General features: G+C 36.7%; 1 protein-coding gene across 2 annotated transcripts in view; it reads right to left on the bottom strand.

Moving 5' to 3' along the window:
• Nucleotides 1-16,672, bottom strand: part of LOC147069631 (uncharacterized) — a 95,079-nt gene that overhangs the window by 9,893 nt on the left and 68,514 nt on the right. For both annotated transcript variants that reach the window (XM_085950388.1, XM_085950389.1), the window contains exons 2-5: nt 6,800-6,952; nt 3,209-3,332; nt 2,727-2,870; nt 2,160-2,279 (exon numbers count right to left, since the gene is read on the bottom strand). In XM_085950388.1, coding sequence (XP_085806514.1) covers nt 2,160-2,279; nt 2,727-2,870; nt 3,209-3,332; nt 6,800-6,917 — 506 coding nt within the window. In that variant the 5' untranslated portion in view covers nt 6,918-6,952. The remainder of the gene's footprint in view (nt 1-2,159; nt 2,280-2,726; nt 2,871-3,208; nt 3,333-6,799; nt 6,953-16,672) is intronic.

Raw genomic sequence — 16,672 nt, 5'->3', positions numbered from 1 at the left:
GCAGACTTCACGGGTGATTCGGAAGAGTTTCCTGGTGTCATTTCTGCTTGCTGCCTCCTCTGCCGCTTCAATTTGCCGGTTCATAAAATTGCGCTTGTCCAACCGCACGGATCGTTTGACTACCCTGTCTTGGGTCTGGTAGTCAGTCCGGCGGTCCTCGGTTCGGTCGGGGTCTCTCTCCTCGTCTCTCAGGGCTTTCAGCCTGGCTCGTTCACCAATTTCAACCCACGTTTCGTCAGACATCCACTTTGGCTGCTCACTCCTTCTGGTACCAAGGACGGTACGAGCCGACGACACAATCGCACTCTTTATGAGGCTCCAGTCCGCCTCAATGAGGTCGGATTCAGATTTGTGCCGCTCGTAGATACGATCTACACTATCTCGTACAGCAGTTTCGAAGTCGGTCCGAATTCTTCGGCGTCGGAGCTTCTCAACGTCAATTCGTTCGCACTTTGGAGGCCTCGCCTGGCGACTGAGTTTTACTCGGATGTTTCCAATAAGTAACTCATGATCGCTATGGATATCGGCGCCTCTGTAAGTACGCACGTCGAGAAGTTCCTTTCGGTGCTTCAAGCTGTATAAGAAGTGGTCAATCTGCGTCCTCGTGCGTCCATCAGGAGACGTCCACGTATATTTGTGAATGTCTTTGTGGGGAAAAACAGTGCCTCCGATTGCAAGCTCGTTCAGAGTGGCGAATTCTACGAGCCGCTCACCATTATCGTTGGGGTCACCGAGGCCGTGTCGTCCCATCACCGTGGGGCCAAGCACCGGGTCTGCTCCTACTCTCGCATTATAATCCCCCATTACAATCACGCGGTCTCTTCGGGGGATGGCGGAGACTGCCGCGTGGAGAGAATCGTAAAAAGCATCCTTTGTCTGCGCGTCGGCATCCTCAGTGGGGGCGTAGCACTGAAAGACGGTCAAGGAGCTACCAGGCGTCTTGAAGGAGGCACGTATCAGTCTCTCCGAGATTGGTTCCCATTTCACGAGGCAACGGGCCGCTCTCTTTGACATCAACACTGCCACTCCCTGGCGATGGTATTGCTCCTGACCTGAGTAGACAATAGAGTAACCCTCAATCAACTTTCTCCCGGCTCCTTTCCAGCGCACTTCGCTCAGCCCTAGGATGTCCACACCATAGGTGTGCATGATGCGTGTGGCGTGCAGGTCCTTTCCGGGGGTACGCAGGGTGCGAACATTATATGTCCCAATGCGCATACTCGAGTTGTTAGAGAGGATTACTCTACCTGTTTCATTGTCCATTTCCATGCAAGGTCGTCGTTTTACAGAGCCGGTTGTCGTCCGAGGCTGCTGTGTAGGTGTTTTGTTAATCTGTTTCGTTTAAGGAGGCAAGGTGATTAGCCCAGCGCTCCCGAGGCCTGAGCCACGAGGGCCCTGAAGGTCGGCTCGACCAGGTTTTTCTGTCGGGGATTTCCTTCCCTTAGCCAGAAGGCCAGTTTTATGGCGCCGGTCACTCGCCCTTCGCCCCCTGCTGTTAGCTACAGCGTACGCTGCATTGCCCGGAGGTCGCCACGGGGAGGCCAGCAGATGGGACTTGCTGGCAGTTTGGAATTTCCCAACTTTTGCTATGAACACATCTACTGGCGTCAATGTGTCCACTTGGGGCCGACCAGCCGTTATTCAAAATTATAAATTAAATTTTAATGATAAACATTGCTGTAAAATAGTAAATGATAAGATGGGATAGAATTCACAGTTTATACAGTTTTTTTTAAATACCATAAATTTATTGTTAACTTTAAATAATAAATATTTTTTTTTTAATGTTTTTAGATACGTATTGAAATAAAACACTTAAAAATGTAAATGTCTCAAAGTACCAGCTCAATATTTTTCCGTTAGTTGCCACTTGTAGATTGATTTATAATTTAAGAAGAGTTACGATATGGAACAGTAGAAATACACAAATAATGCCACAGAGAAAAATCCTGGCGAAGCTGAGTACAAAAGATAATATAAAATTTAATTAAAACATTTCATTATTCACAGATGTCATTAACACTCACAAACTCAAAAGGTTGTTAAGAAGCATAAGAGATGGCAGTAAGAAAATAATTATTAACAATTATTTAAAATTCGTTTGTGGTTATTAAAGAATTAGCTTGATTACGTAGGTAGTTATTAAAAGGAATTCTTACCCTGCTGCCACAATCATACGCAGGATCACGAGATGCCAGTATTCTGTGACGGATCCCATCAGGATGATAGCCACAGAGAAGACGAAGGTACAAATGGCCAGCACTCGTACTCGGTTATACCTGAAAAAGTATATAATTATAACATAATTCGAATTTTAATTATGATACGTTAGGTACAAAGACTACAGACACGGCACATTCTTGGGCCAAAGCAATTATAGAACGTCTATTGAAAATGCCAAATGGGAATCGAACTGGTATTCACTGGATTCAAGCCATTGAGCTTTACCAATTGAGCCACGTGCATCCCGAAATTAAGTTAGTAGTGGTTTTTACACTTTGCATTAAGTATTTTTTACAATTTTTTAGATATGACGTACATGACTTAATTTCTAAAGCACATAGGTGCGAATCCAGTGGATAATGGTTTGAGTCCCATCTGTCATGATATTTTTTTGAAAGATTTTTTCTAGTAGGTATATATGATTATACCTATATTATATCTGAGGTGTTTTCATATTATGTATATTGATGCTAGGTATTGAAATAAAAATAATGAAATCTTACTTGTCCGCGACGATTCCCAGGAATACTCCGACAACTGTAAAGACGGCCATGTAGACTGGTCCAGCCAGCACCTGGTAGTCAATACCGAGTCCATTGTAGTTCCACTCACAATATTTTGTGCCATTATGCAGCAGACCCAGGCATCTATAAAAAACATTCATTCCAATTAGTAATCTCCTGGTTTTGTGTAAAAATCGCGCTGTTGTATTTTACGGCTAATAAGGAATGAATTTGGAACACTTATTAGGATAGCTAGCGACAGCGTGAAAAGATGCTTTTACTCAAGCATAAGCATGACATATTTATTTTAATTTTGTGATATTGTCTGTTTCCATGCTATCCTAGTATTTTAAACATACCAAAATTAATCAAGAGGATTGCGGAAACAAAAAAAACATGTAAACACAAACGGCTCATGTCATGGAATCCGCCTTTAGATCCGTATAATATTATGTAGCTATGTTAGGTTGGATAAAACTTACATGTCACTACTATTAGCAGAGCCACATTGAACATCTACGTCGGTAGTGTATAAATCTTCTGACTTAAATTGGCAAGTGATGTCTCCGTAGTGCAAGTCAATAGCTGTCACCTTTGAAGTTGTTCCTGAAACCAATAGTACAAAAATGGTGAATTAAAAAAACTCAAGACATTGATCTATGTAGGTACCTTAAAATGTCTGTTAAATGATTTATTAGTCTCATCTTTTATTGTAGGTTACTGGTTCAACTCCGAACAGAGGTTATAATATTATTATATCACATCATTTTTATGTGATTTATTTGATCATTTTTATGCAGATGCCTCTACACACAGTTTTAACATATATTTTATGGTGGTGAATACTTATTCGACCTAAAACTTGATAGGTAGTATAGATATATTATTATCAACCTGGCAATACAATTTTTTATTTCTATAAAATTATCATCAGGGCCGTCCACATATTATGATGTCACACGATTTTGGCTATTTTTAAACCCCCCCGCCCCCATCGTCACATTTCGTCACATAACCTTTTTCTCCTCTGTCTATTATATTACGTCACATTTTTGAAACCCCCCCCCCCCCAACTAGACATTAAAAAACAGAAAAAGGTTTTTTTTTTTTAATATTAAATTTATCCTTAAATCCCTGATCCCCAATATTCTATTTTGAGATCCTTTTATATTTTTTGTTTACTTTGTGACGTCACATTTTCTCTGACACCCCCCCTTCCCCTAGAGTGGGACGTCATATATGGACGGCCCCTCACCTGATTTGATTGATTTTCAGTTATGACATAAAATAAGTGTTATATTTTATTGTGCTGAATATTAATTCGTACCTAGTTAACGTGACATTTTTCAAATGGAGACCCATAAAATACCAATATGGCGGTGAATTATTGTGTTATTGGATTGTAATATTTCAGAATCACTCAATATAATCATAACAATGTATATCTACCTAATAACAGGTCAAAGTATTTATTTACAACTTCGTCCGCGTGACATGCGGAAAGAAAAAGTAGATAAATATAAATAGATACCTACATAATGAAGAAAATAGACTGATTCTTTTATTAATTCAATACCCACAATCACGAAAAGGTTTTTCTGAAATATCAACAATCGAGTTAAAGTCAACTGGACATCAACAACCTGAGTTCGGCCCTAGCTCCCCCCTACAACTCTCTCCACATACTCTACTCAAAATCGCCGCTTTCCAATTTAATCCCTCGAATATACGACAGTAATCAATAGTTCTATCCAAATTCTCGACTATTTTTACTGATTTACGACTACTGATTATTTTTTAAAGTACTATTCCGTCAATCGTCTTGTAAACTGTAATGTTAATTTTTAAGGCTATACTTCAGTTGAGGCATGGTCTAAAAAGATCGTGGTTAGGCGACGCGCTGATTGTGCAAATGACGCGTGCGTTTTTTAGTCATCTTTACACGATTTAAGAATATATTCATCCGACGCCATGATAAAACAAATCGACGTGCGCACACCTCTACTCTCGGTCTCCGATTGGAGACGAGTGCGAAAGTTCGTCGCACCTACTGTTTAAAATTATTTGCCGTTTCACTGTAGTACGCTCTTAACTCAGTTTTGTCGAAAACAACGAAGAAGAAGACGCATAGGTATTAAATATTGGGGGGCGGTACGGGGCTCCAACCAATGTTCCCTGTAATAAATACCTTAAAAATATAAGTGTTTGTGAGGGGTACATTTTACCGCACCGGATGACACCAACCCTAGTTACGCCACTGCTCAGATGCGTTGATGATCCGCACACACAATAGAGAAATTAGAGGGAACGTTGGCTCCAACCACTCCTCTTGCCGTATCACATTCAACTTTTCAGGACGTGCCGAATTGATAATTATCCAAATGGCATCGTCCAGTTCTACATGTGATTAGTTGGCGTCGCCGAGTCAGTTGCGCTAAGATGGCGGCGCCAATCGTCCAATTCCCTGTATTCTACCTCTTCTATTCTGGCAGCCAGCATGCCAACAGCTAGTAAAACGTACTCGAAACAAAAAGGTTGGACGGTCTTCAATCATTTTTATTCGAAACGTACCTTCTATCTAATTTATTCGACCACAGAGCGATTTCGCAGAATAAAACCGGTACCAATTAGTGAATTAGTGTTGCCAACATACGAATTAAAGAGTAGGTAACTACATAATATTCCGGCCTTTTCTGACAGACTTTTTTTTAAAACTGCATTCTTCTACCTACATTCTTTTACTTTTATTTGGTTGGTAAGATGTAATGGAAAGTTGCCCTACTTTATTTTTTATTAAATGCGTATCATCCAGGCGCACACACAAAGGAGGGTTTTCGGGCCAAACCCCCCTAGGAACGAAACAAATATAAATTATTTAGGCGAATAGAATAATACGTCTTCTTTATCATAACTGAGGATTGTGACGACACGGATGACTTAGCTGTCGGACAGCCTTCTGAACGGATTGCCCCCTCCCCATCTTTTCGGCATTCTGGAAAGATTGTCGGTGAAACTTAAAAATTTGTGCAACCATCTGAAGCATCCAAATGTTGCTCTAATATTCTGATGCGGGATGTCTAATAGACAAGACGACACAAACTGTCACTGACGCTCCTAATAATAATACAATTTACGACCGGTCGAAATAGCTCGTAGGTGACCACAGTGGCGCACCCAAGATTTAATATTGTGGGGGTCCCAAGGAGGAGAATGTAAATTAGTCCTATAGGCTCTTTTTCTTCTTCACAGCCTAATTTCTCGCTACCTACCGCTAAGATTAAAGGCATTGTGAAACACTACATTAACGTTTTTCAAATTATGTTTTAGTTCAAACTAAGGGTACTTATACAATGAATTATTGGCGATTTTTAATACATCTACTTTAATAATGGAGCTGTCGAGTATCGACACATAATAATGAAAAAATATATTGCACAATTATATAAGTAATTGAAAATGTTCATAGCCATGACGTATAATAGCGCCGCAGGCGACTTTTTTTACTATTAAAGCTAATTTATGATGTGTGTTTATCTCACTTATCTGGTCAACCCGACACGCCGGGCCCCCCACAGCCCGGGCCCCCTGGCTAGAGCCCTGTCAGCCCTCCCCATCCATGACCTACATCACTCCGGAATTCTGGTGGACACCGAGAATTTTTTGACAGCTACATTAAGGATTGGGTTTCTAAAAAAACCTGACATTAGTGTTTCGAAATTTTTGTGTTAGAAATTAAAATCTAAGAAATTTTTCTAAAAAGGTTGCTGGATAATTATTACAAATCATGTTTTTGTCGTGTTTTTATTTGTCTAAGCCCAAAGGTATAGTTTATTGGTTTTCAATTTCAGTGTTTAAAATCTTTCTGATAATTTTCATTTTTGGGGGGTGCCAGGGCCCCTTGCCCCCCCCCCCTGGGTGCGCCACTGGGTGACCATCCATAGTTACAGCACTACTCGTATACATCAAGATTTTTCTATGACAGGAGATGTGCCTACCAACAAACTAAACTTAAGCTGATTTTGAAGAAGAAAGTTGCACCCGTTAAAATCGCAGTAATTCACAAAAATACTGACCTATAAGATAATGCCCCAACTCTCCGAGGATGTATCCAATCGATACGATGCCCAGGACATAAGCCGTGTAGAGAGACCTTAGCTTCTCAGCCAATTTGCTTTTCAGTCCGACCGCCATCGTGCTGCTTTATGGTGTCTCCAATGCTTGAGGTCCTGTAACAAAAAAATAAAAATATTTTGGTTAAAATGGATTCAACTTTACTATTTCGTTTAACAATAATTAACATCTACTTCTATCTAATAATATATTGTTATAACGTTTCGTTTTCCAAATACAATAAGCCTGACATGCGTAGTTCCAATTCTAAAAAGATTATTTTGAAGTCGATGTTAGATGAACAATTCGCAATTTGTATTGAAAAAAATGGTTATTTTATTAATTATGTTATACGCGCTTACTGCAGGTTATATTATATCTATGTACTGGAGACAATGGCATTATTAATAGACAAGTAAATTCGCGCATAGCGATATTTGCACATGTATAGGTAGACGTCACGCAATTTCCATTATGCGATATCACGCATCGGGAATTTATAGCAATATCACCTTTATTGTAATCGCGTTAGAACTGATTATGCCATTCGGCAGACCCGACAAAAAAGTGAGTGTCATTTTTTTCCAGATGCTTCGTTCATATTAATGTCATTGACTGGAGATCATTTTGCAAAGCAATTAGAAGGTTTGATAATAAATTCTGCCCATTTGGATGGTTTCATTAATATTATAATCACTTGTGGAAATAATAGTTTTATATATATAAGTCATTTTCCTTGCCAGTGGCAAAAAATCTTTAGGCAATCTTTTTCTGTTATTTTACATTAGACACGTTTCTAAATTATACATGCCAGCATAAAGTTCCATATAATTAACAAGAATGTAGATACCCTTTCATTCATCCATGTATTGGGTTTCCCAGGGAACACATAATTAATGGGAATTGAAATACCTAACGGGTGTGGAGTAACAGGCAACCGATATAGAGTGTGGAAGAATATGGGATAAACTTAAACACGTGTCAAGAATACGTCATTCTAAGTTTGTCCTTCTTTCTGACAACTGCTCTTGGTTATTTCTCTGACGCTCATTCAATTGAAGGTTGCAACACACGATTGCAAGTCTATAATGTGTACATACTTCATTTTCGTAAGACACTCATACATTCAAAAACCTGCTTCAAAATGTAGTGTATTTGGGTATAGCCAATCTGATTTTTTATTAATCAGCTGTTCTGCGAGTGGTACCCAAACGCGCACAGGGACTCCCTGGAATCTATCGGATAGACGAACTCATAAAGTCCGGTAGATGCAAGTGGAGGAGGCTAGGGGAGGTATTCATCAAGCAGTGGATCGACCCTGGTTGATGATAATGATGAATGTATAATAGGTTTCAGTAAAAGATCTATAGAATTCTCGTTTATTTAGTTTATTTATAAAAAACGAATGTACATATTATTATGAATAAAAAAATATTAATATGAAAATATGAACGCTATTGCACGTATATAATGTGTGTTTCATTTTCATAGGACATATACAAAACCCTGCTTCGAAATGTGGTGTATTGGGGAGCTTATGTGAATTATATATATTAAAATGTTCTATGAGTTTTCCACATAGTTAGCAATGTTATGTGATTTTCTTTCAATTAAATAAGACATGATGCAACTGCATTGTAATTCAGTTTCATGACTATTATAATGTCTTCGTTATTTGTATTGGTATCGTTAGATTTGAATGTATTGGAAAATTAATTAACAAATATTGTAAAATTATAACTGTTGACTGCGACTGACATGGGCTGACTGTCGTAATGGGCGCTGACTCTTATGTTCGCATTGCATGACATTTGTATGGATAAATGCAAACGCTAATAGCCATCAACGCATAATGTTAAGATCGTTTAATGTTTATAATTATTGTTGATGAACAAAATGACTTATAATATCACTATACAACAATAAAAAATGCGGTTATAATTACTATTTATTTCGAAATAGTTAGCTATGCAGCCGTTTAAAGCGCGGCATTGTTTTATTAGCAATAATTAGTTTGTATCTCGTATCTGCTGTTGAATTAGTTCAATCAATAACCATCAGCTAGGCCAGTGTTTCACGAACTTGTAACACAGGCGTACCCCTTTTGAGATATTGTTTCCACCAACCGAGGCATACGCTGTACCTACTATTCGACATCGTGGGCATTCAAGAGACAATCGATAGGCTGCGCATGACAATTATTGTTTTATTATTCATCTCGCGTTGATTTTCAAATCAATGCGAAGAAAGACAACGTTTTGTGCAATAGCAGCTATCCTTATCTAGATTTCCCCCATATTAGCGACGAGAAAACATCGAGAGTGTCATACTGAGAGAGATTGCATTTTGAAAAAAGAGCTCGCTATCCGAATGGAAATGGTTGGAGCATTATTCAACTCGACAACTTCCAGGTATATTCCCCATACCCAGGCATTCCGCATTTTGAGTATAACTATGGACAGCAGCTATAACTACTGGTGCTCATTTACAAGTTATTATTACAAAGTTGTTACGGCATAGAACACTTTAGGAAACACTGGGCTAGATGAAGCTATTGGACAATCAGCTGACAATATTACAATGATAAACTCATCGTGATGTAAGATTTTTTTATTAGGTACCTACTATGTCAAGGATATACTGGGAAACATTGGTCGCAGTTCATTAAAAAGAATCAATTTTTGTCTTCAGTATGAAATTTAGCTTGATTTATTAATTGAGATAAAATTCGCTAGGGAGAATTACATTTTGAGACCATATTATGAATTTCTACAAAATACTTACATTGTTATTATTATATTGTTACACCATACTAATCGTAGGACATTCACACATACAAAACCCTGCTTCAAAATGTAGTGTATTGGAGTATAGCCTATTTTTTAATCTGTTCTGTGGCCGTGATATTTGTCACTCTAGAGCTGTACCCAGAATCTAAAAATATTTAATTTAAATAACTAGATAAAACTAAAATTTAGTTTTATTATTTAATATATTATTTTATATTTAATAGTATTAATATTTAATATTTAACTCTTAAGTGTATGGCCTCAGTGGCAGTGTTTTGCGGTGCGGAGCGTGCAGCGTGAATATTGTGTGCACTCACACCACACGCCTCGCTCCGCAAAACTTTGACACTTAAGCGTCAATTACATTGAGCTTTTTTACGAGCTGTTTATTGGCGAATTTAAAAGCGGGCGGTTCAGCTACTGCGATTTGATGATTACACACAAAACTTTCCATTCGCTGATAAGCCACAAGCCAGCGAGCGATTTTGACGGAACTTACCGGGAGGTCGCTACGCTCCATAACAATGTTTCCATAAACGTCAAAAAGGTAAATTTCAAAATGAGTAGTTCGTTTTTCCACCACCATCGCTCTACTGCGCAGACGCAGTAAGCCCACACGCCGGCGTGTAGTGTGAAAAGTTGACCGGCTTTCAACTTTTCTCGGTGGAGTGTTTACAACCTGCTTATTAGCTTATTCGATGATTACACTGGGCGAATTTACAGGCAGATTATAAATTTGCCAATAATCAGCTCGTAAAAAAGCTCAATGTAATTGACGCTTTAGCCATAAAAATGGTTCACGCATAAATAATTGTTATAAAATAATATAATCCGGTTATTGATAAAAGCACACGGTGGAGTTAATGTAAAAAATACAGCTGGCCGGTTATTAATGTGAAATGTTTACTTTACCAATTGAAAATTCAAATTTATCGCTCTTAATGCATTCGCAGTGTAAAATGGTAATGAACGCCGAGCGTAGGAGTGGTCAAAAGTGAATTTAAACGACCAGTTAAAACCGTGAAATATTGACCAGATATCTGCGAAGGCTGTGTTAACCCCCATTTCACATTTGTTTTCCATTTCAGATGTATAAACGCATAGCTGATTATTCCGGTTGAAAAAATAATATAATACAAGTTTGAACAAGATACCAATATAAAAAGTAGTGCCATATGCTATATAATTGGACCAAAGTTCACTTAAAGCAAGTTTCTGGTCGGTATTCTTCATAATATGTATATCATTATGGAGATTTGGACTGTAAAACAAAAAGAAACACTGTCATATAATATTTTATTTTTAACACTATAACAGGCCCGTGTTCCAAAGTTTACTGCATGTGAAAAATGCATAATTGCAATAGGTTCTTTAGTAAAAGAATATTTGCAACGCGGATCCGTGGTCGTAACTGTCAGAAATACCAAGGCTTTGGAAAAATCACATAAAAAGCCATCCATAGACTGAAACCGTATGCGGTTTAGAACCGTGTGCCGTCTGATCGTATCCGTTTATCCAACCTTATTTTTCTGTCAAGTCCCACTTCAACGCTTCAAACATCTCTAAATTCAACAAATTTTATACTTACCTAACTAATTCTGAAAAAAATGAATTGCTTTAATTAAAAAATGCACATAGGCAATACTATTTTACAACGTTTGTCCGGTACAAATCTTGCAATCGATTTTTAACTAACTTCCCGACTAGCTAGACATTTGAAACTTTTAGAATATATCAGAACACGATGCTAATGCATTTTCAGTTAATTCTGTTTTGTATGAAAAGTTATTTCGACACCATTATTGGTTGCTATGGGTCTGGGGTCCTAGCAACTAAATTATTAATATATGGGTGCGTTACCATGGAAATCAATATGACATGTCAAAATGACATTTCAGTATTATTTCTATCAAGTACAATTTTTTTTGATCGTTTAAGCTAGTCAAGTCAAGTTTATAATATGATTCAACAGAAAATTTAAAAACGTTGTATATAAAAAGTTCTTTTTATCTTGTAATTATTTAATTTAACTAGGAAGGAAATTAGTGCGATCCTTGTGTTATGATTCGTCTTCAAATATGATTTTCAAGATGACATTTTTGCCCCCCAAAACATTCAAATTGCCCCCCGGTGGGGCGTACGCCCCACGTTGGGAATCATTGGTTTATGTTTATACCATACATTTTCATGAACAGAAATCAAACGTTTAGTATGGCACACGGTTCTAAGCCGCATACGGTTTCAGTCTATGAATGGTCTCAAAGGATCCAGCCCGGAGCCCACGAATGAGAACCCAATGTCTTACTCACTGGACAACGAGTAGACAATATGCATATAAGCGCATAGTTAAGTGATCTTTTCTTTCATAATAAACCGCCTCTCGTCTAAAATTGATAATAATGTCGAAGAAGAAAAGTATCATAATAATATATAAAAAAAAAAACTACTTACTTCAATACACATTTAGCTCTCTTCCTGTTAACTTCAGTAACTGTTGGGTTAAACCTGTTAACATTGATTTCAATTAACAATAACTATCTACGAGTTAACGTTTCGTAATTGATCGCTTTATTTTTTTTTTATACGTTTCTGGTTATCACCATGGTCAAATAGCTTTGACGTTTTCAATAAGTCAATGCACTTTTATTAACGATTAAAAATGTCGTTTATGTCCTTGGATGTTACTAAACTAATCTGTTAAGTATATAGTAAGAGGTTTATGTTACAATTTCATTTAAATTTATGATAATAATATGTACCTGTCACAAAACTGTTATTAATTTTATTATAGTGACAATGATTAGTTTAATTAATGTTTTCGACTATTAATAATTATGTTCGCTTTATTGATTTGAAAGTATACCACTGACTATTTAGTATGCATTTAGTAGTAATTTGTATATAATCATACTTATTATTAGATTAGCAGAAACTTCTGCAAATGTAGGCTTTTCTGCCAATCGTACGTACGTTTTAGCAATGAATAGGTTCGCAAAAAGGGTAAATCTAAACACTCTGTCGTACGTATATCACTCCTTATGTTAATAGTATCATAAAAGTAATTCGATTGTCCAGTGCGTGTACTCACCAATTGTAAATTCACACCGACTTAGACAAATGCACACAGTGAGTGCCCATAGTGCCAGAAGATGTCGAAAAGCGAAACTCGGATCATAATAATACGACTCAAATGGAATAGAACAAGATTTAAATCAATTACAATTAAAATTAACATTCCATCAAGAACTCTTGGTCGATTGTATTAAGGCTATTATACCTCAGTTGAGGCATGGTCTAAAAATCGTGGCTAGGCGATGAGCGGATTGTGCAAATGACGCGTGCCGAACGAAATATAGTTTGTCATATAAATCCGACATGCGTCCATCTAATGTTCTATTAGTAACAATAATAATATATTCATCGACATGTTTTCTTTTTCAAGTAAATGGGTAACTTTTTTGGTAATCTTTACACGATTTAAGAATTAATACCCCCGTCACCATCACGAAACAAATTGACGTGTTCACAGCTCGACATTCGCTCTCCGATTGCCAGCGAGTCGAATTTCGTCGCACCTTTAGTTAAAAATTATTTGCCGTTTCACTGAAGTACCGTCTTAAATATATTCAATAATTCACCGCCATCTTGGTATTTTATCGGTTTCCATCAGCACCATGTACAGTGGCTTTTTACACATTGCGAACCTGACAAAAAAATTACACCTTTTATTAATTGACACCAATTTACCTTTAACATTAATTAATACATTTTGTTTCCAACCAGTGAGCTGATTTTTTAAATGGAAAGATATTTTCATTATTACTAAGTTTAGGTAAATATTTATATCTATATATATACGAGATGATTCTCTTCGATTTGCCGCCCTTCGAGTAAATGCCGCCCCCAAGTGACGCTCAATCTGCCTACCCCCACGGGACGTCACTGGTTATTTAAACTTGCTACGTACTGTAACAATAATATTAAGAATAACATGAGTGATCATGATATACACGTGAGTTTTTTTTTCAACCGCAAAGAGTCGCTGTGCTCGGAAGAATGAATATGGTGAAATTAAAAGTGGTCCAACTATGAGATGTCAATTTTTTAAACTGATGTGACATCTGTTTGAAGAGATGGATTTTATTGATTTTAATTTATCAATAAGAAAGAACCCGAACGGTTAGTTTAATGGAGTGAGCGCAGTATACTGTCCTATTAATTATTAATATATACAGGATCACACACAACGGAACGAAAAAAAGACAAACTGTGTACCTAGGTGTATGGAATATGACTTCTCGTTCTTCGTCAGGACCTCATGATTCAGGATCGTAACCTGTATGACTTGGCTGTTGAACAGCTTTCGGTATTCGGTGACACACAAAGCGTGTGTCAGTCGAATTCATGAATTAATGCAACCATCTGAGGAATTCAATATTTGTTATAATATTCGAACGTAACAAGACAACGCGGACGACATAAACGGACACTAACGATCCTAATCTTCACTAGCATTTGATAATACAGTCGCAATAACTCGTATGTTAGCACCGGTATTTATAGCTGGACTACAGATTCAGAGTGACCATTACTCGAGAGTATCACTAGGCCCTACGTTTGGTTATGAAGAATCAGTATTTTTTATGACTGCGAATGTTTCGGGAGCAGTAATACAAGACTGAGGTCTTAAGAGTACCTATTTTGAGTTTACATGAGTTTAAGTTAAGACAATATTAAAACATGTAATAATAAAGTTAACAAAATCTAATACAAAACTGCCTAATAATTACGAATAGAATTAATAAAAAAAGCTTTGTTTCAAAATTTACCATTTTTAGCATTTATTTATTTTTCGATCCCTGAGTGTTATGCTTAACATGCATCTCTACATACCGCGTTGTGTTTCTCTTAGTTTTTGAACCTCTTTAAATTTAAGATGCATATTTAGCACTTCTCAATGCACTCCTTATTCCAGGAGTTCTTTCTCCATTCTATAATGATTTACAGGAAGTGGTATTTTTCAAAACGCATACCATTTCCTAGATAATAATTATGACGTGTGCTGTTTTAATACCGTGTCGTTTTTTTATTATTCCGGGCATGACGGGTCGACTAGTTAAGTGAGAACAAAACACACCACACATTTAATAGTAAAAAAAGAACATTTTAAAATATGTGGCTATGCGATGCAATTTGATGTAATATATTGTCGATTGATATAGGAATAAACTGATAATTCACGTAATTATAGAATTTTATTTTAAGTGTATTTCCTGACTTACAAAACGGCTATGTATCTAATATGGTGAAGGGTTGTATGATATTTGGCTAGTACCACAAACGTAGGTGGCGATCAGTGCCGACAACGCAATAAATAAATTTATTTTAAAATCACTAAAAATTCACAGAATAACCTTAAATCTGGGGTTCCGCGGACACCATTTGAGGAACACTACTGTTTTAAATTACAATGCCCTTATCTTAGCGATAGGTAGGGGGGGGGCGCCATACATCTTGGCCTGGGTGCCCACTTCAAGATGTGGGGGCTATGGGTGTGTTACCTACAAAATATATGACGTAAAACATTATCAAATAATGATATTATATTAGATAAGTTTTTTTTAAATTTGATATGCGGACAAAAAACAAACGGTAATGCGATTAAGTGACAAGTTTACTAATGAACAAGTTTGGTTCGTATGTCATGTGGTTATTTTATCCAATGATATAATCAACGATTTCGATATGCAATATTATAAATGTAATAAAATAACAAGTGTCCTTGATTATAATACATTCATTTAAAGATCGATTGATAAGTAACAATTGGTGGTTTAAAACACGAGATTAACTATATTGTAAGTACAACATATTAAAAAAAACCATTGAAAATTAACGTAATGCGAATTTGCGTAATCTTTCTATGGATTTATCTATAAAGCGCGAAATATATTAAGGTTCATGTCGCGTACTATCACGTGACATCACAGTAAGCTGCGCTGCGGGAAATAAGTATGTGATGTCGTTTTTCTTGGTGTTAAAAATATTATCAGACTGATGCTCCTATCCCGTAGTACATTTTGAACCTTTAAACAAATATTGTCAGTTAGCAAAATCTGCCGAAATCACCAGAACAAGAATGAGGTCACCTCACATTGTACTGCACTGCATCGACACCTGCATGACTCAATGAACGTTTTTTTTATCATTTTCTACATGGGTGTTTTTTGTTTTTGGCGGTTGGCACTATGTATTTTCTATAACAATGTTGTCTATTATCTATGATCTGCATGTTAGGTTATGTTCAAAATATTATTAAATTTACAGAGACTCGTTACTAGGTTACTCCATCATTGAATTTACAGTGATCGTGTTCATTCAAAATATTCTACAAAATGACGAAACCACAGACTAAATTTGTCGCCGTGATAGTACGCGACATGCATCTCAATATAATCACAACTAAATAGTTATTTCCAATGACAGTCTCATCTCAGGGGTTTCGCGAGAATTAAAAAAAAACCTTCTGAAAAAGTAGTTACAAAACCAAGATTTGCCAACTACAAAATAAATTAAAGAACACTAAAAATATCAGACATTATTATAATAAACCTATGAGGATGTACCATATTATGAGAGTATGGCAAGGTGTATCGTGACATCAATTGGCGAAAATAATAAATGAAAGCTCGGGCGGTAATGCAGTTTACTGCATTTTCATTTGATTTAAAAAAACAAATGAGTTATGCTTTTACGTTTTATTATTTTCATTCTTTTGAAACAAGTGAGTCGCTTTGTCACTTGTTTCTTTTGATTCCATCATTAAACGTCATTAATAATTCACACTAGTTCTGTGTTTTTATTATTTCTGAATAATCTTCAGCACAATAAAAGTTTTAATAATTACAAATTAGTATCTAGTAACTAAAGAATAGATACTACAGGTGCAAGACGGCAGCTATCGTATCAGTGTCAAATTTAATAAAGAAGATCAACTGAAGATGTCTGACAAGGATATATTCACTGCATTGGAGAGAAATCCCATAA

Source organism: Rhyacophila brunnea, unplaced genomic scaffold, assembly GCF_057557595.1.
Source record: "Rhyacophila brunnea isolate RB1 unplaced genomic scaffold, BYU_Rbru_1.0 scaffold_23, whole genome shotgun sequence".
NCBI lineage: Eukaryota > Metazoa > Arthropoda > Insecta > Trichoptera > Rhyacophilidae > Rhyacophila > Rhyacophila brunnea.
Note: the sequence above shows the minus strand (reverse complement) of the source record. Positions and strands in the feature narration are given on the sequence as shown.